General features: G+C 48.3%; 1 protein-coding gene across 1 annotated transcript; it reads right to left on the bottom strand.

The window, feature by feature from the left end:
* Positions 1–543: 543 nt before the first annotated feature.
* On the bottom strand, positions 544–12,599 carry TULP1 (tubby like protein 1). Its single transcript, XM_006907436.2, has 14 exons — positions 12,553–12,599; positions 12,393–12,444; positions 11,923–12,013; positions 11,448–11,606; positions 10,626–10,775; positions 9,500–9,601; positions 9,304–9,423; positions 8,893–9,011; positions 6,054–6,224; positions 5,749–5,861; positions 4,760–4,874; positions 4,574–4,672; positions 2,326–2,497; positions 544–754 (listed from the first exon to the last, which is right to left on the bottom strand). The coding sequence occupies exons 1-14, from the start codon at positions 12,597–12,599 to the stop codon at positions 621–623; spliced, it is 1,644 nt and encodes a 547-aa protein (XP_006907498.1). The 3' UTR covers positions 544–620.
* Positions 12,600–24,342: the final 11,743 nt, after the last annotated feature.

Below are 24,342 nucleotides of genomic sequence, written 5' to 3'. Positions count from 1 at the left end.
GGAGCGCCCCGGGCCTGGGCGGGAGCGGGGAAGGGAGGCCTCCAGCCCGCCCTCCGGTCTCCTCCCGCCGCCTCGTCCTCCGCACGCGCTGAAGAACCACTGCTCCGCTTGGCCTAGGACGCGGCTTTATTGGGGATGTGGGTACCTGGCCCACGTCCCCCATCACCTGCCCCCTCCTCCGAGCCAGCCCCAACTCCTCAGAGCCCTAGCACGGTCCCGGAGGGGGTTAAAACAACACTGACTACTGCTCCTGGACGGGAAGTGACTGTGTGTGTGTGTGTGTGTGTGTGTGTGTGTGTGTGTGTGTGTGTGTGTGTGTGTGTGTGTGTGTGTGTGTGTGTGTGTGTGTGTATAGCGGCGCAGGCTAGCTCCGCGACCAGATGTGCGGCTCCCACTCCAGATGTTCTTCATCTCCGTCAGACTCGCGGTCTTAGAACTCCTCCCCTGCCTTGGCCTGTACCAGGGTGGGGAGTGGATGGGGGTCACCTAGAGACAGTGAGGGTCACTCCCCGACAAGAGAGGAGTCTTCTGTGGGGGCTTTGGTGAAGTGACCTTGCAAGCCTCCATTGAATCCTTTCCCGGACCTTGGTGGGCTCTGGGAGTGTTGGGGGCTGCTGGGGTCACTCGCAGGCCAGCTTCCCGTCGAAACTGGAGAGGGCGATGGCAAAGGCCTGCAGGGCACACAGCGGGTACCGGTAGTCTAGAGTGAAGGCATCCTCCGCTACGCGGCCGAACTGCAGCACTATATAGTCCTCTGTGGATATAGACAAGGGTGTGGGCAGCCGGAGACCTCCTGGGTCATCATCCTGGCAATCAGTGCCCTCAGCATTGAGGATTGTCCCCCTCCCTTGCATTGGGACCCAATACTCAGTTACCTAGGTTATTCGCCCTCCAACCATCCTCTCTTCTTACCTCACCCAACTTGCCCCACCTGCAACTTAACTGGAAGCCCCTGAGGACAGAGACCCTGCCTTATCTTCTGCCACCAGACCTATTCATGCGATGGCCACTTAACTATAGGAACCTGTCAAACTTCCCCATCAAACTTCCCCAAGCCTAGATTCCTCCCTTTCCAACATCTCTGTTGTCTTCTGACTCCATTCCTTCTTCTTCCCACCCCCCTCCCCAGCTCACCCCAAGTTCCATCTTAGACCACCAGGCTCAATCCCTTAACTAGCCCCCTGGTTCCCTTCCTCATCCTGTGCTCCATTCGGCCCTATCCTAACGCTTCCCCCAGCATCCATATGGGCAGGAAGTTACTAAAAATACCCCCAACCTCAGCAGACCAGGCTCCACCAGAAATGTGATCTGAAGAGCAGTTATCCAAAGCCTGGGGACAGGTGACACTGGGGCACATCCCTAGGATGGAGTGGGGGGTGGGGAACTCACTCAATGTTAGCTGTCCCTGGGAACCTGGAGTCCCTTGGGAGAGACCTTTCCATTCCCAAACTTTCTTACCCCTAATGCAGACCTCTCCCCAGGCTTGTAACAGGGACATTTTTACTTAATTATGTTCTGGGTACATCTTGTTTCCCTCTTCAAGGGCAGGCCTTTGACCTCACTTGAGAGAAGACAATAGAGTAGGCACTCAGAAATGCTTGATTAATATTCCCTACGTAGCTATCTTGAAAGGGTTAGGAGCCCAGGCACTGGAGCCAGACTACCTGGGTTCTAATTCCAGCTCTTACTGTATGACCTTGGGTTCGTTTCATAACCTCTCTGTGCCTCAGTTTTCTCCTCTGCCAAATAGAGACAACAATACCTTCCTCACAGGGCTGTTGAAAAGATTTAACGATTCAGTATCTGTAAAGTCCTGAGAACAGTGTCTGGCACAGAGAAGATACTGTGTGTCTGTGAAGTAAATATTGAGGGCCAGTGTAACTGCCTGGAGGAGCTGAGAGATTTTGGGTAAGGTACTGCCTCGAGCCTCAGCACCCTCTTTAATCACAAAGGGGTTGGGCTATCAGTGATTTTCAAACTCCAGCAGCTTAACTCTCCCTTCAGCACAGTTTTACCCAGTATCTACCCCAGGGCTCTGGTCAATCCTAGAATGAGGGTCTGGAATACTGAGCCCCAAGACACCTGCTTGGGATATTTAAGGCTCCAGAGAGCACAGTGTCAATGCCCCTAGAGGAGAGAGTGACCTTCCTAGATGTTCTGGCTCCAGAGATAAAGTACAGCTCCAGGCCTGTGTGCGTGTGTGTGTGCATGTGCGTGTGCGTGTGTGTGTGTGGTGGTGGTGGTAGGGACAGGCCTGAGTGAGGGTCAGGGTCCTGGAGGTGGAGGTGGTAGGAGCAGCCTGGTCTGGGGCCCTTAGATACTCACGGTCATCAGCATGGACAATCTGGAAGTTCTTGACTGAAGCCTGAGTAACTCGGCCTTGGAAATTGAGGGTGTAGGAGCCACTGTCTTCATTCCAGACAGGTGGCTTGTTGTGCAGCTCGATGAGGCTCTCCAGTGTCTTGTTCTGCCAGCGTACTAGTAGTCCATCACTGGCCTTGGGTTTTGGGAGAGTATTAGGGAGAGGACAGTTAGGGGTGGTCTTTGTGGTATCATTGGAAAAGGGTGTGCATCTGTGAGAATGGAGCTTAGCTGTGGGATGCCAAAGTGGAGGGTTGGAAAATGGAAAGTAGCATCCATCACATAGTAGGTGCTCTGTGCCATTGATACCCAAGGGGTCTTTGGAGCAGTCACACACTGGCACTCGAATACGGGGATGAACCAGACATTCTAGGACCTACAAGGAGCTTACAGTTGAGCTTAAGGAGATAAACAGGTAAACAGTGGTTAAAATAAAATGTCCTGGAAGAGTTTCTGGAAGGAAGAAGTGGTGTCTGTATGAGTGTGCTGTTTAGATAGTTCTTTCCTGACTTTCCTTGCCACCTTTTCACATTCATGGCTTAGAGTGAGTCCACTTAAGACCATATCCTCCATGAAGCCTTCCTGACCCCATGTCTGATTTACATGTCTGAGATCTGAGCTTCCATAACACCTTGCTGTTACCATTCTACCACTGCATTGTAATAGGACAGAATTAGATACTTTAAGGGCCGGTAGAGTATTTTAGTAATTTATCTGTACCTCAGTTTCCCTCACAACAGGGTGTTGTGAGGATTAAATAATAGTGCATGAAGTGTTGTTTAAATCAGTTCTTGGCACAGAATAAATGCTCCATAAATATCAGATATTGTTTCGATGGTACCTGTTGTATTGATTTTGGTTCTACAGTGCTTGGCTTTAATAAATGATTGGAGAATGAATGAACTAAGATGATGAAGAGACCCAGAACACCGCTGGGTAGTTCTTACTGAGCCCAAATGCACAGATGGCACTGGAGAATATGTGTGTTCACTCCAGGCATGGAAGAAACAAGTGTGGGACCACAGGTTCCTCAAGACTAGAGCCTCCCATGGCTGGTGCCCCACCTGTGCACTGGGCCTCTGATTATGGTGTGACTTTCCAGCAGAGAAAGATGTGTGATCAGCTGACAGGGGTATTATTTTTCATTGTAAATGAGTAAAGTGACATCACTGTATGGAGCATGTCAGTCATCCGGTCTCTGAAATCCTAGGCTCAACTGACCCACAGTGCTAAGGAGCAGAGTGCAGGACTGACTCTGAAGGAGGCCACATTTGTAGAACATCTCTTCATCTTACCTTATACCTACACACAAACATAAAGGAAACAACCTTTGCTTTTTAATATAAGTCAAATCATGTCACTCTTTTGCTCAAAACGCTACTCTGGCTTCCTGTTTCTCTCAGGGTAAAAACCAGTTATACTGGCTCTATCTGCCCCTAACTCTCACCCCTCTTACCTCATCTCCCTGCAGCCACACTGGCCACCTGCTGTTCCTCAGACCCACCAGGCACCGTCCTGCCTCAGGGCCTTTGCACTCATTCTTCCCTCTGCCTGGATGATCTTTCCCAAGATATCTGCCAGCTTGCTCCCTCACCTCCTTCAAGACTTTGCTCAAATTTCACCTTCTCAATGAGGCCCACCCTGACCATTGTATTTAATATTGAAAGACACACACACACATAGACACACTTCTCATCTCTCTTCCCTTACTCAACTTTTTTTTCTATAACACTTATCATCTTCTAACATACTAATTTACTTATTTCTCACAATTATGGTGTACTGTCTTGCTCCCCTAGAATGCCATGAGGGCAGATCTTCGTTTTGTCCACTGACGTCCTGAATAATAATACTTGGCCCTCAATATGTCCGTTGAATGAATATATAAATGGATAATTTGATGTAAACTTAAAACAAACAAACAAACAACAAAAAAACAGAACCTATCGTGCTTGTTTCAGTGAATGCGATTACAAAACCCCAGAATGCATTCCACAAGTTGCCAGAATGCATTTGCACTGGAGTATGCTCAAGAGGTTGGGTGTTGTGGGCAAGCTAAGCCCACCACCCCCAGCTCCGCTGGAGTAGGTCATGTAGGAAGCAGGACCCTCAGGGTTGGGTGTTGTGGGCAAGCTAAGCCCACCACCCCTGGAGTGGGTCATGTAGGAAGCAGGACCCTCAAGGAGAGGAGTCAGGGAGGTGCAGGGCTCACATTTCTGGGCCGGATGGGGACCCTTTCGTTGTCCGCATTCATGCCAGGAATGATGACTGTCATGCGCCGGGGACCTCGGAAGCCCAGCACGTTGGTTTCCTGGGAGTGAGATGTGCATTAGGGAAGAATGAGTGCAAAGGCCCTGCAAGGGGTTGGGCCTGACATGGGGGACAGGTGGAGTCTCACATAGATCACAGCTGCCAGCTCCTGCCGAAGGCTTCCCAGGTCGGCGTTGCCTCCTCCACGGTGAGGGTTCTGCCCATTGTCAAACACCGTGAAGCGGTTCCCCAGGAGGTTGGACCTGCAAGCAGGGCGGAACTAGGGGCGGGGCTGAGGAGAATCCAAGACCATCCTCCTTCCCCCCTGCCAAGCGGTTTTGAGAGCTCCTTGGTCATCAACGGGGAAGGTGTCTTAGGACGGAGAAATCCGTATCCGCTGCCCCACACTTCCTCCATAAGGTATTTTAAAAAGATGAATCTAGGAGACTGGGCAGAGTTCAAATCTCAGCTCCATCTCTTACTGGCTGTGTGACCTTAGGTAAATTACTTAACTGGTCTGAGCCTCAACTTCTCCATCTGCGAAATGGGCATAACAGCAGTATTTATGTCATTTAGTTGAGAAGAAGATTAAATGGGTTAATATCTGGAAGTTACTTAGAAGTATGCCTGATGCTTAGGTAGGCCTTATGTAAGTGTTAAATACATAAATAAAAGAAATAAAGCTTGATTCAGTGGTCTACCCCCCCACCCCCCCACCTCTCAGATTTGTGGTGAGGATTAGATGAGATATGGGGAGACATAGCACAGGATAGGTGCCAAATATTTGTTCATTCGTTCACTTAATAAATACTTATTGAGTAGCTACTATGTGCCAGGTCCTGGGAATTCAATCATGAACAAGAAAGGCCCTGCCTTCATGGAGCTTATGCCCTATTCCAAGTGAGGTTCATGGATGAGCAGTGCGGGCACCAGCTGGGTGATTGTTAGAAATATAAAATCTCCCCCCATACCCCACTCCAGACTCAGTGAACCATTTTAACAAGATCCCCAAGTGATCTACACAAAGTATGAGAAGCCCTGGGCCAGAGTGTCCAATGTGGTGGGCACTCTGCAGGCACAGGGAGACACAGAAGGCTGGCCATGGCCCTCTTGATGCTCTGAGCTTCCCAGCCCCACCTCAGCTTCCCAATAAAATTCTCTCCTCCTCGGGACAGGTTGGTAGGGTCGCTGGAGATGAGGTAGTTGGCTGTCTTGCTCCGTTTCCGTTTCCTGCCAGCTAAGAGGAACACCTGGGGAGAGGTGGAGACAAATGAGAGGCTGGGAAGAGAAGACCATGTGGCAAAAGGAAGTGGATGAGGTTGAGAAAGCCTATTTGCCTTGTAGCCCCTCCCCACATCTTGGCCCTAGACCTGCCTCAGCCCTTGTTGTGGCACTTCCACTCTCTCTCCCCGTCCCTCTCCCTCCATCTCTCCCTTACCCACCTTTTTCTCGGTGTCCAAGTGCAGGAAGTAGGAGGGATACAGGCCCCGATCCATACCCTTCTTGTCCCGGGTCAGCCGGCAGCGCACCGTCCGGCCCTGGGGGGCAGGCCGAAGCACAAACTCCCGAGGTTCGTCCACTTCCACAGGTGGGGATGGAGCCCTCTCCTCCTTCTGGGTGGGGGAGGGCAGGGGGTGCCTCAGCCTCAGAGCACTAGCTCCCCTGCCCTCGGCAGATCCCCAGTGCTGGGACATAGGCAGGGCAGGCAGGTCAACTCACCACTTTCTGTGTGGGGAGAGAACAGAGAGACCAACTAGAGTGTTGCTGGGCCCGCATGCTTCCCCAACAGCTCAGCAAGCTATGTTAGGAGGCTCTGGGGAGCCTTGAATTTAATTATTATTTCATTTAGCTTGTAGTGAAGAGTCCAGGCTCTGGAGCCAGATGGCCTGAGTTCAGATCTTGATTCCACCACTGTCTGTCATGTTTGTGCCCTGACTCAGTTTCCATGTGAGCAGTAGATGAATCCCTGGGACAGAACTTACCTAATTTATACATTTAACAAACACTCATATAAAGTCTACCAACGTGCAGGTAGTTCTAAGCACTTTCTAAATATTAACTCATTTAATTTTCTTATCAATATTCAATGAAGTAACTGTTCCACTTAACAGATGAAGAAGCTGACGCTCAGAGAGGTTAAGAAACTTGCCCAAGTTCACATAGCTAGTAAGAGGTGGAGCTGGGATTTAATGCTGTCCAGTCTCCTGTTAGATTCAGAGCCTTTAGAAAGACCTTTTTTCATGTGGACACACTCTCATGGGGTGAATTGAGGTGAGGCTGAAGGTATCAACTGCCGTGTTCTAAGCACATAGCACGGCGGAAGTAAGTGTTAGCTATTACTATTATTATGAACATATAGTAACTACTCAATGTCGTAGCCAACTTCCAAGATGGCCCACAATGGTCCCTGCCTCTATTGACATCCATATATAGTCCCCTCCCACGTTGTATCAGGGCTGGCCTTTGTGACCAACAGAATATGGCAGAAGTGATGGGGGTTGTCACTTCTAAGGCTAAGTCATGAAAGTTTCTTTGGCTTCTCTTTGCTCTTTCTCTCGGGCTACCATTCCCGGGCTCTGGGGGAAGCTGGCTGCCATGTCATAAGAACACTCGAGCAGTGCTATGGAGAGACCTCCAACCAACGACCATGACAGTGAACCATTTGAAAAGTGGGTCTTCCATTTCTAGTCAAGTTTTCAGAACGACTGCAGACCCAGATGACATGCTTTTTTTTCCAGATGACATCTTGACTGAAACCTCATGAGAGATCCTGAGCCTGTGCTACCCAGCTAAACCTCTCCTAGATTTCTGACTCATGGAAATTAAGAAAATAAACGTTTGTTGCTTTAAGATACTACACGTTGGTTTATTATATGGTAATTCATAGTTATATATATAATGAACGAATAAGCTAGTTTTGCTCATGGAGAAACTAATAACAATTTGATTGTATTATGTCCTAGAGTGATCTGGCCTGGTGACCCACAGTGTCCCTTCTAGTCTCACAAACTGCATGCATTTTGCTTTCATGTTCTATACCTCACAAGAGGGGGAGCTAAGATTCTAACCCCAACTTTCCCAACAGGGACAAAAGGGACTACCAGTCTGGGTGTGTGCATTTGAGGATAAAATGCTATCTGTGAGCCACTGAGAAGCCCTGATGTGCTATAGTTGGCCATTTTTGCTGAGGGCAGGTTTGCATTGTGTATTAGGTGAGGCTAGTGTTGGGGAGGGAGTCCTTAGCCTGCGGGCAGTGAGCATTTCTTCTCCTCCCTAGGCTTCTCCAGAAGAAACTTGTGCAACACAAGACTATGTTTGGAATGTGATCTGGAGAAAGCCAGAACTTATTCAAACATTTCTACAGCTTGAATTTCAAGGACCTACTATATTAAAGGCTGTACTGCAATTATATTTATTTCTCTTGGAAGATAATAAACTGGACTTTTAGTTTATACATCAGTATCTGATGATCTTGGCTAGTGTGAATTGGTCCCCCAAGACCTGACGACTCCTGAATGAACTAACAAACCCACATAGCTAAGACTCTGGCCTTGCCCTCATGGTGATCTCTCCACTTGTGGAAAACAGTTCCTCAAAGACTTTCATCACTTTCTCTGTCCAGTTGGATCTCTCTCTCCTGCTTACTTGAGTTTGTGCATGTTGGTGCCTAAGTTTGTGAGTAAGAGCAATATTCAAAACATTTAACAACCTGCTCTGCCCATGGAATGCCCAGTCAGAATGGACACCGGGTAGGCCTAGAGGAGTGTCCTAGAGGCCCCTGACAGCCAGTGTAACCCTTTGGTCGCTAGAAGGTTGGGATGTCCTGGGTAAGGTAGCAGAAAACACTTGGGGAGCTCAGAGCTGCAGGGTGGAAATATTTTAACAACTCGTACAGTTGGTTATCAGTCAGTTGGTATGCTCAAGGGTGTTGTACATATGTGTCTGTTGGCCTGTGTGTGCCACCTCAGAAAATGTGCATCTCTTCATGGGGTGCATCTCTGGCTATGTCTGATGGTTAGGTTGCACTGGGGAGGGCTTAGAGACCAGATGATATAAGGCCCCTGGGTGGCCAGTCTCAACCTGGTGACCCCACAACTATGCCTTCTGTTCTTACAAGTCTCCCTTTGTCCTCATATTCTGTCACTAGAGGAGGAGCCAAGATTCCAATCCCAGGTGACTTCATGGTCCCAACCCATGAGGTCCCACACTAGTTCCCCAAGCCCAGGCCCCTGGCACTGTTCCCCCAAAAGACCTCAGCCCCCTTCCTCTCTGAGACCCAACCTTTTTGCCTTTTCCTTTTGCTTTGCCCTTCTGATTGCTGTTCTTGGTCACCACAGCTGCCTCCTCTTTCTCCTCGTCCTCGTCCTCCTTCCTTTCCTCTTCTGAGCCTTTGGGAATACCTGGGAATGGAGCAGGAACAGGCCAGTTAACCCCTTACCCTGTGAAGTATTTCATGGTTTTCGAAGTGCTTGCGACACCCATGTCTCACTTGGACCTTTCCCACGATCACAAGAGAGTAACCCCATATTACTATTATCAGAGCCTTAAAAAGGCTCAGACACCCAAGGTCGCAGAACTATTAAAATGGCAGTCAAGATACCCCAAGTTTTCTGACTCTAGAACCCTGCACTGTGCCCCAGATCTCCACCCCCAGGACTGCCTCTCAATGTCATGGCACCAAAGGCCACTCACCTTTCTTCTTCACAGCTTTCTCAGCTGGGCCATCTTCCCCAACCAGAAACATGGCTGCTGGGATCTTCTTCCGCACTCTGGCCGGGCTCACTGAGGAGTCCTTGTCAGCCTCCCCAGACCCTGTGTGTGTGGTTGTGAAGGGATTACAACTCCCACCACACCCGGAGGCCCTTGTTTCTCCAGAGACCAGTCTCACCTTTCTTCTTTGTCTTTTTCATCTTGGTCCCTTCCCCTGCTGGTGCCTCCTTCTTCTTAATTCGAAGAGGTTTCAGTGGGGGAACAGGGCTTCCCAGGTCTCCTAGAAATGGAGGGTGGGGGTTAGACAAAGAAAAGCCCGTTGAGGCTGAAGACCATTTTCCAACCCACTCATCGTTCCTTCAGTCCCCAGTGAGGCAGAAGGCCTGACCTGGGCCCAGAGTCTCCCTTCTGACTGGCTCTTTTCTAACTCTGAGCACGAAAAGGATTGGACGAACACCAGTAGCTTAATAAGCAGCTACCGAATGAATTAACTGAGCCTGTGAGCCCCAGCTCTCAGTCATCTCCCACAGAAAGCCTCCTCTGGCCAGTACTATAGACAGTACTCTCTTGCTCCTGCAGAGGCCCCAGGTCATAGCTGCCTGTCCACATTTAGACTAGACTATGGTACCTGTAGGGTGACGTGCTCAGGTCAGGGAGTCACCATAGCATTTATTCATTGACTGATTTTTTTAATTATAATTTTTCAATTAGAGTTGACAGTCAATATTATTTTATATTAGTTTCAGGTGTATGGCACAGTGGTTAGACATTTATATAATTTACAAAGCGATCCCCCCAATTAGTCTAGTACCCACCTGGCACTATATATAGTTATTATAATATTATTGCCCATATTCTCTATGCTGTACTTTACATCCCTGTGACTACTTTGTAACTACCAATTCATTCTTCTTCATCCATTCACCTTTTCCACTCCCCCAACCCCTCCCATCTGGCCATTGACTTTTACTATAATCACTTTGTTATTTTTATCAAAATTATAACAATAATTCATATTGAGTTAAAAAATACCAAACAAAAATCACAAAGAAAATTCAAATTTTCTGCCCTCCCTGGCTCACAGAGCACCCTAGGCAAGGGGCCAGGAGGATGGTCGGGGGACCACATATTAATCTATGTTTTTAAAGACCACTGGAGAAAACAAACCACCAGAGAAAGAAATTCTCAGGTCCAGGCACTGAGTAACTTTGATGTCTCAACTCTTGAGTATCAATGAGACCCCAATCCCATCACGGGCAGGGCTAGTTTCACCTGTGTGCTCCCTCTGTACTCTCAACACTCACCGTTCGGACCCTGGGCCTTGGCCCTCCTCTCCCTGATGTCTGCAGAAGCCTTCTCTTTAGGGGGCTTCTTGGGGGGGACTTTCACTTTCTTTTCCTCCTCCTCCTCTTCCTCTTCACCTTCGTGGTCCCCTTCTTCCTCTTCCTCATCCTCTGTAGGCAGAAACTCCTCATAAGGGGGACTGGGGAGGGTCCCATTATCTGGGGAGCCCAGCCCCTCCGGGTTGCTGGGTAGAGGTGGGTGAACGCCAGGGGTAGGAGGCTTCCCTTCTGGAACAGGAACAGGTGGAGGAAAGGAGTTCCAGCACCTTTCTTAAAGAATGGGGGTAACCCCAAAGTCTTGGGAGGTCTACAAGTCTGGAGAGTGAGCTGAAGTTAGAGCCATGCTGGTGGGTTGGTAATTCTGTTCTGAGAAAATGCCCTTCTCATCAGGTCTCTCCTCTCTCTCTCTGGTACCCTCACCTCCTCACACATTCTCCTGCTGGTCTCCCAGTTTCTCCTTCTCTGCAGCTCTCATTGCACCTGTGCTGTTTCTCCTGCTTGTCTGTCTCTTTCTGACCTTGAGCCAGACTCATCTGGGCTACCTCTGGGCCCTAGCTGTAGTTTAATGGGAAACTCTTAATCGCTCTGTGCTTCAGTTTTCCCATCTGGAAAATGGGGCAAATAACAAGAGAATAAAGGGTTTTCTGGTTCAAAGACAGAGCCAGAGAAGTGGAGGATGTTTTTCATGGTTTTCTTCCCCCGTGTCTGCTTTTCCAGTCCAGCCCCTTCCCTCCTCCTCTCCACCCCGCGCGGTACCCGCCCTCGCCTCCGGCGCTCTCTCACCGTCCCCGGCGCCGGGGGCACGGGCTACCAGAAAGGTGTCCCGGGGGTCGCGCTTCTTGGCCTCGGGGTCCCTGAGGAACCTGGAGTAGACCGTCTGTGGCGTCCCGGCCTCACCCGGCTCCGGGGCGGGCTCCTCCCGCGGCCTCGCCCTCCGCCCGGCTGAGCCGAGAAGCGAGGGTCACGAATCCCTCCTCCGACGGCGCCCCAAGCCTTGGACGCTCCCCTCTCGGACTCCCCACCCTGGGGGTCTCCTTTGGGCTCTGTTTTTATCGTCGACACCGCTCCCCCAGGTTTCATTCATCCCCCCACACCCCGCACCCCACATCTGTCCCTGCCCGGCCGCCCACTCCCGTCACCTTCGTCCCCCACCCCCGACAGGGCTCCAGGACCCAGCACTACCCTCGCCCCTGCTCAGCTCCCTCCCACCCTCGTCCCTCACTCTGGGAGGCGCCCCCGGGCTCGGTCCCCCTCGCGCCTCCAGGTCTCTTGGGCTTGGATCCCGTAGGGCAGGGGGACTCAGGGGCCTCTGTCCTTTTCTTCTTCAACTTCTGTCCCCGGGCAGGTCGCTGCTGAGGGGAGGAGTCAAGAGGAAGGAGAGGAAGGAAAGGGGGGCTCGGAGGGTTACCTGTCACCCTCTAATCCCTTGAGCTGCCAGAAATAACCGCAGATTATCGGGACGGGAACTGCAGCCTCCTTCTTGGGGTGAGGAAGGATGACCCCTCCCACGCATCATGGCCACATCCAATGCCCCAAAGCCCCAATTCCTCCCCTGGACATCCGATACCCGCAAATACCTCTTTCCTCAAAAACAAAAACAAAACCTCCAGGGAACTCCCCCCAACCAGTCTCTGCTGAGGGGGGCCCACACCCTCCCAGATCCCCTACCTTGTGTCGACTTACAGTGGGGAGGCCTTTCTGCCCCATTTCCAAGTGGGGGTGACATACCTGCTTCGGGCGCCGCTGGACCTCCGGACTCCCGCCTTCTTCCTCATGCCCGCTAATGGAAGCAAAGGCATCAATCCGTCTCCCTCCCCTGTTCCTGCTCCTCCCAACCCCTCCATCTGGGTCCCCAGAGTTCAGGTAGGCAGCCAGGGGCCTTCCGGACCTGTCCGAGGCCCACACCTCCCGGAGAGTGTCGTCTTGCAGCGGCATGTTGCATTCGCCGATCCACACCTGCTTCTGTGGCCACCCCGCAGCTCTAGGAGCCTCACTGCCTACCCCAGCTAATCCGGGCTCAACTTCGCCCCCACTTCCGGCTTGTTCGAGAAGGTGGGGGCCTGGCAGCGCTGTGAGGGTGTTCCCGCCTGCGACCCCCACCCCCATTAGGTCCAGTCTATGAGGGAAGAGGCTGAACCCACAAGTTCTTCTTAGACCCCCAGCAGCCTGAAGGATGGCATCATGTACCAGCCTCCCCACCCCTCCCCAGCTTTGAGTTAGTGGTATCGATTTGTAATTTGTCAGTGGTCCAAGGGGTGTGGAAAGTGGAAAGAAAATATTAGATCAGATCCTGTATCTTTATTTTTCATTAAAAAAATAAACTACAATTTACTAATATTTAATATATATAGATTGACAGAAGTTACGTGTTTATATTTTTTAAAGAAATGTGCCTATATTGTGGATGTATACTTAAATAATTTTTACTGATAGGGGACATGCTTTTTTAAAAGTTTAGAGACCAGGGATATAGTGTCGGTATGGATTGGTTTGGTTACGTGCTGAGGAAGCCCAAAGAACTGCCCCGAGGCTTTCTGAAGCCTGATCTAAAACTTGGAAGATGAGTGGGCATTCCACAGGCAAGAAAAAAAACACGGGCTACCTGGAAAGGGAAAAGGGAGATAAAGGCCTCGAGGTTGGAAATAGCCAGATGTGTTCAAAGATCATCTCAGGTATAGTCATCCCTGAGCCCAAGCCCTGAATGCTGCCATTTAAGGGCCGAACGTCCCTGGGTGACTTAGCATCTCTAGGCTTCTGTTTCTTCATTTACAAAATGGGTTTGATAATAGTATCAGTCGGTAGGGGTATTGTGCAGATTAAGTGAGATGACAGGAGGACAACTGCACGCAGTGAGCCCTCAGTACTTGGTAATTACCTGCGCCTTTTCAGAGCACTTCTACTTAATCTCTGTCTCCCCAACATTTACATCACAACTTGACACATGATTGGAGTTCATTTTTTTGAGTGAGTGAATTAATGAGTGCATTCTTTATTTCATTTGATTCTCACCAGAGTCCAGTGAGATAGGCAGGGTACAGATTATTTCTATTTTATTGGTAGAGAAACTGAGGCTCAGGGAGGTGTCAGCAAGATCACAATGTTGCCAAGCCAGGACTTGAATCCGGATCTGTCTACTGTCAGAGCTTTTGCCTCTAACCCTTGCATATTTTATACAGTCACAAGGAATAGAGATGGGGATTGAATGAAATGGTCAGGCTTTTTGTCTTACTTCATTCACTACCTTGTCCACGTGATTCAGATTTGCCAGAATTAATTTTTCCAAAATGCTACTTCTCCAGTTGACATATTTGCTCAAAAACATTCATTGGTTCCATAATGCCTAAGGTTTAAGTTTAAATGTGCTGGTTTGGCATTCAAGGCTCTCTCTGATCTGGCCCCAGTCTACCATTCTAACTATAAGGATGTCTGAAACCTACTCTTCAGTCACATAGGTTTCCTTACTGCCTTTATAATGTCTCTCCTCCATGCCTTTGCTCAAGCTGTTCCTCTTGGAATGCCTTCACTATCCACAAAACCTATCCAACTCTAAATAGCTCTCAAGTCCCTGCCTCCGAGATTCCTTAGTTCTCACTTGCCTCTGAATGTATAATAATAATAGTATTTCTGGACCACCTACTGTATGTCAGACACCTTGCTCCCATTCTCTCTTTACACTCACAATAATATTTAGGAGGCAGACATTAACACCCTGATATGAAAAGTAAGGAAAATTACAGCTGAAATTTGGTCAACAAATATTTCCTGGGCACCAACTATGTGCCAAGCACTGATCATTCAGGGACAGATGAAAGGAGCTTACATTCTTGTGAGAAAAATGTTAAAGAAATATATACACAATTAGTTATAATGATCTCATTATTATTAATTGTAATAAATGCCAAGAAGGAAAAGAACTAGATTGCATGAGAATAGGAGGTGAGATCCAGTCTAGATTTAGAAGACAAACAAGGCTGACTGAGAGGGGAATTTTTTTTTTTTTAAAGAGAATGTTCCAGGCATAAGGCGCGGCTTATAAGAAATGTGCCAGGCAGCAAAAAACTTGGCATAATAGAGCAGTACCACCCCTTGACCAGGACAAGAGTGTTCCTGCCTAAGACCCTCACTTCAGAGGGGTCCTGAGATCTGAAACTTCAGTTGAGTATGTAACTAAGAACTTGGGCCTCAGCTCTGACCCTACAGACTGTAAACTCTCTCAGGACCCAGGAAGCACTTCTCCTCCTCTCTTGCCCACTGTTCTCCAAACCAAACGTGTCTGTCCTGTACTGCCAGAGATGTGTGGCTGAGCTTGGCCAACGTCAGAGATGGCCATGGCTTTGTTGGGTGGGGAGGATTTGAACCGCAGAAGCTCTTAAGTGAAAGGAAAGATGAATTCATCTCTCACATCTTTTTTCCAGGTTGCATGGATGTGAGATACTTGCATAACAAATGCCTGACCCTTTCATTCAATCCCCATCTCTATTTTCTTACTTCTTTTCACATTCTAAGGTTCTCATGAAATTAGTATGATATTCATAACAGTTGCGCTTGGCAGCTGAGGAACATTTGATCATATTAAAACAATTCATGTGACTGTTAAATTTCTATATATGTAGGTCTGGAGATGTGAAGCAAATTTCCAGAACCGTTTAAATTTGATTAAATGTTTGATGTTCATTAGTTATAAACTATATTTACTTTTAATTTTAATATATAATTTGGAACGTATTAGAAGAAAAGTCACTTTTGAAAATATGTGAAAAATAATTTTAATTAAAAAGAATCTTTTAACATTTACTTGTTACTTTCGAGAATATATTCAATTTTTTTATGCTTTGAATGCAATTACATTTTTAAAAAATCTTTTGAGAATTAGAATGAATCCAGATCATGGCAGGAACAGAAAGTAGCTAAGCAGAACTCAGAAAAGAATAAAAAGAAACTTCTGGGTTTTGGTGGGGCTAGAGCAGCGAGCATGTGTGGGGAGCTTAGAGGCAGTATAAATGATCAGATTTGGATGGGGTGTATTTAAGATGAGGCATCAAGATTCTGGTTAAAATGAAGGTCAATTTAGGGTAAGATTCAGAGCAGGGACACACATAACCTCTAGCACCTTCTGATCTGCCACCAGTACACCAAACCTTCCTCCAAAGAAAACCAGTCTCGAGGCTCTATAATTATACCTTATTTTGGTCTAAAAATGACATTTTTCAGCCTATTGCTGGCATTAGTCACCAGACTCAATTCCATATGAATTTTAGCTTTTTTCTAAAATAAATTCACTTCAGAAGACAAAGATTTGCTACTTACCACCAAAGACGATGCTGCTGATAAATAATGGTACTTATCATGTGCCAGGCACTGTGTGCAGTGCTTTCGATTCATCCTCACAGCATACTTGCAGTCTGCAGCTCAAAATTAAGTAACTTGCCCAACGTCACACAGCTGGTGCTTGGTGGAGCCATACTATTGACCAAATACCCATTATGTACCTGGTATTTCCCTGTGTTATCTCCAGTCCCTATGACAACTTTGAAAGGCAGGTGGGCACATTACTTCACCTCTCTATGCCTCCATTTTCTAGCTGGTAAAGTGGTGACAATAATTGTACCTGACTTTATGGAAGTTATTGTGAGAATTAAATGGTTGGACACATGTGCAGTGCTTAGCATACCTGGCACAAAACAAGTGTCCTATCAATGTTAGCTGCATGTCCCTTTACCTTCATTTCACAGATAAGGCAACTGAGGCCCAAGTCCCTAAGCAATTCAAAACCAGCCCTCCCTGGCTCAGCCTATGCGATGCAAAAGTGAAAAGAAGGGACTTTCTCCAAAGTCTGAAGCAGTGGCTAAGAGCTAAAGATTTTGCCCAGAAACAGACCCAAGTGTCCTGCTTCACCCTGTCCCAGCTGGGTGACACTGGGCAAGGTTTCCCCCTTGCTGCTCAGAGTGCCTTGCCCTGAACTTCAATTTCTTGATCTGGCAAAATAATAAATTTGCATTGCAAAAAGGTCCATTCAGGTGGGCTTATCAGAAACCTGGGAACTCTGCAGCCTGAAGGTGTGTTCAGGCTCTTGCAAAATAGAAATAGGCCTGAGCTTGGAAATGGCTGGTTTCTGTTGGCTTTATTTTGTCGAGGTTGTTTGGGCTTCTTTCATCCATCACAGTTCTGTTGGTGTTCCATAGCCCCAGCAGACTGTCCTAAAGGGAAGTTTTTCTCAGGGAACCCTAGACTTGCAGCGCCAGTGTCCTGGTCTTATCCTTGCTTCAAAGCAAAGGAGAAGGAAGCTCAGAAAGGTTGAGTCACTGTTCAGGGTCTCACTGCTGGGCAGTGAGTGAGCAGGATTCAAGCCAGCTGTCTGAGCCCAGAGTCTGGGAGCAGCACCATGGTGGCCTATGGAGGAACTTCTTGACTGCTTGTTAAATGAAGCCCTGGTGGCTGCTGGTGCTGGCTGAAGCAGCTGAAGATGATATTCGAACCCAGTTTTTACCTTACGGAGCTCATAGCCTGGGAGATAAGGGTTAGTTGCAGAGGGCACAGAGGATGAGACAAGGGCACTGATGTAGCCTCTAAAAAGTAGAATGTGATAATTGATGATATTGTGGGACTTCATGGCTTTTCACAGAATCAGTGTGAGTTAGAAAGGCCCTACAGGTCCTGCAGTGTGGCCTCCAGCAGAGTCAGGAATCCTCTTATACACACAGCCCCCAGCCTCTGCTTACACACCTTCAGGCACAGGCTGCTCGCTGCCTTCTGAAGCTATCATGCTGCACAGGAACAGGAGACCAGATCTGTTTCTGCCCAGTCGGCCACATGGACCAGGAGCAGGAGACCCTTCAGAGAGAAGCGGATGACTGACACGAGAGATGGATGAGGGCTGGAGCCAGAGGGATGGGTGGCGGGGCTGTTATGGCCTGGAATGAGGGCTCATTCAATACCTATTCATCAAAACCTACTGTGTGCCAGGTACTGTTCTAGGTACTCGACGTATGGTAGTGAACAAAATAGACTAAAGACCCTACCCTCGTAATGCTGACACTCTAAACTATCATGCATTGTGTTAAAAGATGATATATATTGTGCAGAAAACAAAAGCAGGGTAAGAGGGAAAAAGAGTAAAGTATGAGAGGAGATAGGGTTGTAAGTTAAAAATAGAATGATCAGGGAAGTTCTCACTGAGAAGGTGACATTTGAGTAAAGATCTGAAAAGGTTAGGAGTGAGCCACATCGATATCTGGGGGAAGAGCATTCAGAAAAAGAGTAAAGTATGAGAGGAGATAGGGTTGTAAGGTCAGAAAGGTAGTAGAGTGTGATGGGGGCTGGGGAGCAAGGAGTGAGCCACATCGATATCTGGGGGAAGAGCATTCAGGCAGATGGAACAGCAAGTGCAAAAGCCCTGAGGTACGAGCATGCTTGGCCACATTTGCAGAATAGCAAGGCTAGAACAGAATGAGTGAGGGGGAGAGTGGTAGACAAGGTCAGAAAGGTACTAGAGTGTGATGGGGGCTGGGGAGCAAGGGGGTTAAGGTAATGTTGGGTTCTACTTGGTGAGAACTGAGGGACACTGAAGGGTTTTGAGCAAGCTTTAACAAAGACCACTTTGGCTTTTGCGTGGAGAGCAGATTTAGGAGGGCAAAGAAGCCAGCGAGGAGGCTGATGCAGTCTTCTAGGCAGTGGGCCAGGGAGAAGGTGGTGGACACGACAGGCTACCCTGGCACATTGGGTTTGGGGCATGAGGGGTCAGGGTGACACCCAGGCATTGGCCTGAGGAACTGGAGGGACAGAGATTCTGTTAACTGAGATAAAGAGGACTGAGGAGAGTTAGGTGTGGGAGGTCAGGAGTCTAGTGTTGGACATTTACGTTTAAAGTGCCAACTGGGCATCCATGTGTGATATCACATGGGCAGCTGGATGTATGTCTGGGCTAGAGATAGAAAGTTAGGAGTCATCGGCTCATATATAGTAGTTAAAGTAAACACCTGGCTGAGATGGCCGAGGGAGCAAGTGAAGTTAGGGTAGAGGAGGGACCAGCAAAGGAGCCTGAGAAGGAGCAGCCGTGGAGGAGAACCCCAGGGTGTGAGAGGGGGTGAGCAATGAACGGTGTTAGGCGCTGCGAGAGAGAGGGTGACAGTGTAATTGATTGTCCAAGCCCAGACACCTGTGAAAGTGAAAGGGACGATATTCATAACCACATCAGAGCAACAGACATAAATCAGCGCTGTCCCAGTGAAGCCAGCATGTATGGACACCTGATGGGATGGGCCAAGGTAGGTGAGCAAGGAAACTGGTCACTAGCCTTTGTACCATGGATGTTGCTGGTGGCATAGATGAGGGTGGTTTTGGAGGAGTGGGGTGGTGGCCATGAAAGCCTGGAGAGTGTGGGAGAGAATGGGAGGGGAGGAAATGCAGGGGACCAGGAGGAGAGGAGGAATGCGGAGGTCGCTAGAGGGGGAAATAGAGTCAAGAGGGATGTTTTTGTTTTTGTTTTTAAGTTGGGAGAAAACATATTCCTGAGCTAAAGGGGCAGGGAAAAGGTGACTGATCATTCCGTAGATGTAGTTTCTGGTGAGGTTGAAAGGTGGTGGGGGTTGGGGAGCAAGAGGGAGTGAGTGTGTTAGAGAGTGGGAAGGATGAAATAAAAACTCTGGGGAGAGTCGGTGTGACAAAGAGATGATAAAATCTAGTGGCAGAAAGAAAGTGGAGCATAAGATCATAGAGGAAAGGAGGCCAAGGGACAGAGAGGCTGGGCAATAGGAGGGTTTACTTGAATATGGAAATCACCAAGGACAGGGACATGCTGGAGAATGTGAGCCAGAAGCCAAAATCTTCAAAGAATGGTATAGTCTGATGATATGAGATTTAAAACTGAGGTCCTACTTAGGAATAGGGAAGGAGGGATGATGGTCCGGAAACATCTGCTTGGCCTTCAATATGTCTTCTTCTTCCTTAATAATAAAACACCTGAATTGTAGCTGAGCATATGGAAACCCAAAAAACATACTTACCAGCTTTCTTGCATCCATGTGGTCAGATGGTCAAATTCGGGCTATTGGGATGTAAATAGAAGTGTGTGCGCCACTTCTGGGAAGTGTCCTTTACAGGAGGGGTGTACCCTTCTTGGTAACTTTTGCCTTCCCACTGCCTCGCAAGAGGACCTAATGGCTGGAGTTCTAGCAGCCATCTTAGACCGTGAGGTAACCTTGGGAATGTGAGCTGTGACTGTGGAGTAACCAGCTAGGAGCCTTGATTTGAGAGAGAGGGAAAAAAAGACCAAAAAACTCTTCTGTTTAAGTCACTGTGACACGAAGATTTTCTGTTACTTGCATTCAAACCTGATGCTAATGGCTACAATTGGTAAGTTATGTTCGGGTCACACTGAAGAGGACATTTAATGCCAGTGGGCATTGGTGGGTGCTAAGAAGCCTTTGGAAGGTGTTGAACAGGATGTGGGCTGATGGGAAGTGTACAGTCAGAAAGACTGTGAAGAATAAATTAAAAACAGGGAGGAGAGAGCTGAGGTGAGTATGTGCAGTTAAGGGGTAAATGCTGACAATTTGGATTAGTGATGGCATCTGAAAGTTTGGGTCTGAAAGTCAGGTTTTAGGAAGGTTGTAAGGTCAGTATGAAGTTTAACAAGCAATTCAAGAACTTAATTATGGTCGGAGTCAGGTTGGGGTGAGGTTTGGGGCTGAAGTTTATGTCAGAATTGTATTTCCAGTCAAAAATAGGAATAGTGCAATGGCAAAGTCAGGTGTCACGAGAGGTGTCTGGCAGACTTAGGAAGGGACATTTAAGGGATGAGCCTGGTGCTAGGATTAGTGTTTGATGCAGTGGCTTTCAAACAAGGCATTTGGAAATGTGTGGGGTGTTTTGAGTTGTCTCAGTAGCATTTAGAGGAAGGACCTAGAGGTGCTAGATGTCCTATAATGTGGGAAACAGGCACAGCAGTCCTGCCCCAAATGCCATGTGCCCCTGGGAAACACTGAGACAAAGCAGTGCAGGGGAGAAGGGAGAAGCTGGGCGGGATTAGGTTAGAACTCCTGTTCTGTGGCTCTCTTCCCTGGGTTAAATGTAAGCCCTCGGTTTCCCCATCTGTAAAATGGGATGATGATAGAGACCTTACAGGACTGTGAGAAGATTGATAATGAAGTTTGCCAATGGCCCAGCACAGGGCTGGCCCAAGGGGCTGCAACTGGGAGAGGTGGATATCCTCAGAGTCCTGGGCCAAGATGGAGGCAAAAACTAAAGTTCAGTCTGGATTTGGGTTAGTTTGGGGCCATGGTGCCCAACCGTGGCTGTGCATTAGAATCACTCAGGGGGCTTTAAAAAATGTTGATGCTTAGTCTTACTTCCCAGAAGTTCTAAGTCAATTAGTATGGAGTGGGGGTCAAGCAGTAGGAGTTTTAAAGGCTCCTTGGGTGATCAGAGCCTTCTGTGGAGCCTAAAACTCTCTTTAAGTTACTCCCCTTAGTAAGGCAATATGGCCTGTTTCACCACTGGTGGAGGACCACCCCTGCTGGGGTCCCTAGACCAGCAGCATCACTTGGGAATGTGTTAGAAGTGCACATTCTCAGTAGTTCTGGGGTTGGGCCCAGCAATCAGCATTCTAGCACACCCTCAAGTTTGAGAACTACTGCAGTACAGCACTGTCTTGAGGAGGCCCTCAAGAAAAGACTGATGCTATTTCACCCTTGGGTAATTCTCCACATTTCTCTGAATAATGGAGCCATGTCATAGTAGCCATGGATGGCTGTGGATGGCAAGCTCCATGAGACCAGGGACTTCGTCCATTCTATTCACGACTGTCTCTCTCGGGCCTGGCCCAGAGCCCGTGCTGACTAACTGAATGAGGAGAGAGACACACACACACTGAAAAACAGAGAGAACTACTATGAACTGGGAGTGGAGACCCTGCCTTTCTTTTATTCTTAGTCCGACAAAATGCGAGTCTAGTGTTTGGAGTGTCTACGGATACAGATTTCTGGCACAAATGAGCCCTTAAACGCTTGCCTCTCCAAATGGCCAGCTCAGGAGAAGATATAGACCATTCCACCACTGGCGGAGCACCACCCCTGGCCATTTGTTTAAAGTCCACGTGTGTCCAATGTGGTACAGGAATGCAGTGTGGGGACGCTACCTGACAGGCAATTTACGAGATTTTTCTTTTCTTTTCTTTTTTACTTTTTGTTTTGAAACAATTTCACATTTACACATAAGTTGCAATAATAGTGTAACTCACTCTGGAATACCCTATTCACGATTTGCTAACTGCCCCAATAATGGATTTTTTTAGGTCTAGGACCACACTGTGCATTGGTTGTTATGTCTCTCTAGTCTTCTTTAATCTATGAGGGATTGTCGAGGCAGTTTTCCTATATGCAATTTTCACTTATGGGCAATTAATGTGACTTGAGAGTTGCCTTCAAGACCTAACCTCCACATAACAAGCCGATCACTGGACATCCTCTCAGCTGAATTTTAGTGGCCCTTGGGGGCGAGCAGAGACTATGAACCCTACCCAAAGCAGGCAGGATTCTGCTGATGGCAGGTGACAGAAGTCCAGTGTAAACAAACATAAGCTAAAAGAGAACTGATTGGCCCCATAGCTGGGCCAGCTAGAAGCATTCTCAGGCATGGCTGTACACAGGGGCTCAAAGGGTATCCTTGAATCTCTCTCTCACGCTGTGTGCTTTTCTCTGAGTTGGTAGGAAAGGTGACCTCTGACGGCTCCCCCCAAGTGAGGCCTGACTGCCTCCGTTGAGTCACATGCTTAGGCCTAGATTAGTCTGTTTAGTGCAAGAGAATGGAGGTACTCTGATTGGCCAGCTGGAATCATGTGTCCACCTGTAGATGGGCCTCTCTGTGATTGATAGCCCCACCCTGTGGGAGAATGGCCATTCTAAAAATGAGAAGAGGGGTTCTGCTACACCTGATTAATTGGAGAGTAGTCCACTTAGAGAGCTATTGTCAGAGTCAGGAATAATAATACTAGCAGTAGTTATAACAATTATTGAGAGCTTGCTGGGTTCCAGGCACCGTACTATTATTTGTATTAGCTCGTTTAACAGAACCATTTTATGCGATAGATGCTACCTTCATACATGCTTTACACGCGACTTCAAAGAGAGGTACAGTCAAGTGCCCAAGGCCACACAGCCAGTACTTAGCAGAACTGGGGGTCCCACATTCCCAAGTTTCGCTCCAGGGCAGATGTTGATGTGCTCCAGAGTACACCCTCCACCATCCTAGATGCGGTTGAACCAGGTCTCTTGCTGCAGGCTGGGGGCTGTCCCGTGGGTGGGGGCGAGGAGGGCAGGGAGCAGAACATCTCCCTGAAGAGTGAAGGGTGTTTATCCGAAGTTTGCTCTTACCCCCAGAGAAGAGAGCAGAGCCCCGAGGTACAGAAAACAGAAAGGGTGAATTTAGAGCAGCCCACTAAAATTCTTACCTGAGTTTTACAAAGCCCCAGTGTTCAAGTGCCACCAGATTAATTAACCCAGACATTAGCATGCCTTATGGCTTAGACAGGGGTCCCTAACCACCGGGCCATGGACCAGTACCAGGACCTGTTAGGAAACCCGCTGCACAGCAGGAGGTGACTGGCAGGCAAGGGAGCAAAGCTTCATTTATATTTGCAGCTACTCTCCAGTGCTAGCATAGCAGCCTCAGCTCTACCTCAGATCATCAGGCATTAGATTCTCATAGGAGCACTGGTTCCTGGTGCCAAAAAGGTTGGGAACCGCTGGAAATAGCCGAGGGTTAAGATCCACCGGGTCTGAGACGTGGCAGCACCATTGCAAGCTGTGTGACTTTGTGCCCATCACTTAACTTCTTTGAGCCTCGGTTTCCTCATCTGTGGAGAAGGCGTAAGTCCCTCTACCTTATACAGGGTTTGTGAAGGCTGAATAAGACAATGTCTGTAAGGCCCCAAGCATAGAGCTGGCATCCAATTCCATCATTACTATTAAGGAGGGGGCAATACAGACCAGGCCCTGGTGGCATTTAGGGTCAGGCCTGAGCCAGACCATCCAGGGAGGCAGAGTGTTGTCTACGACTCACCATCACTGGAATGAGGCTTCTGGGACCCTTGGACCCCCAGCCCTCCCACCACTTCACCAAGGGGCTTGAGGCTTCTGAATGGCGTGAACTTGGGGTGAGACAGGGTGGGTAAGTGGTGGTGTGGAGTTGAGGCAGAATGGGTTGGAGGAAGAGGGAAATGACTGTGTGAGTGCAGTAACTCATCCTTACCACCAGGTGGCGACAGGAACACACCACTTGCGGAGGACAACAGCCAGCCAGCCCCACTGAAGGACTGCAGGGAATAACACAAATATATTAGAAAACTTTATTTTTCTTCTTTTCTTCCTTTCCTCCCTCCCTCCTTTCTCATTTCCTATCTTCCTTCCTTCCTTCCTTCCTTCCTTCCTTCCTTCCTTCCTTCCTTCACTAGGTAGTATATGCTAAAGACTTATTTTCTTTCATTTCCTTTTACTTCGTGCAACAGTCCTGTGGTTGGCACCATTACCCTCCTTTAGGGATTGAAGAAATTGAGCTGGTGCTGATAACTGGCAACTAGAAATTGAACCCAGTCCATCTGACTACAGATTAGTCTCTTAACCACTGAGGTCACAGAAGGTCAGAGCTGCAAAGGCCTTTGGAAATGCTGTGATCCCTAAACCTG

The sequence above is a fragment of the Pteropus alecto genome, unplaced genomic scaffold, assembly GCF_000325575.1.
Source record: "Pteropus alecto unplaced genomic scaffold, ASM32557v1 scaffold202, whole genome shotgun sequence".
NCBI lineage: Eukaryota > Metazoa > Chordata > Mammalia > Chiroptera > Pteropodidae > Pteropus > Pteropus alecto.
Note: the sequence above shows the minus strand (reverse complement) of the source record. Positions and strands in the feature narration are given on the sequence as shown.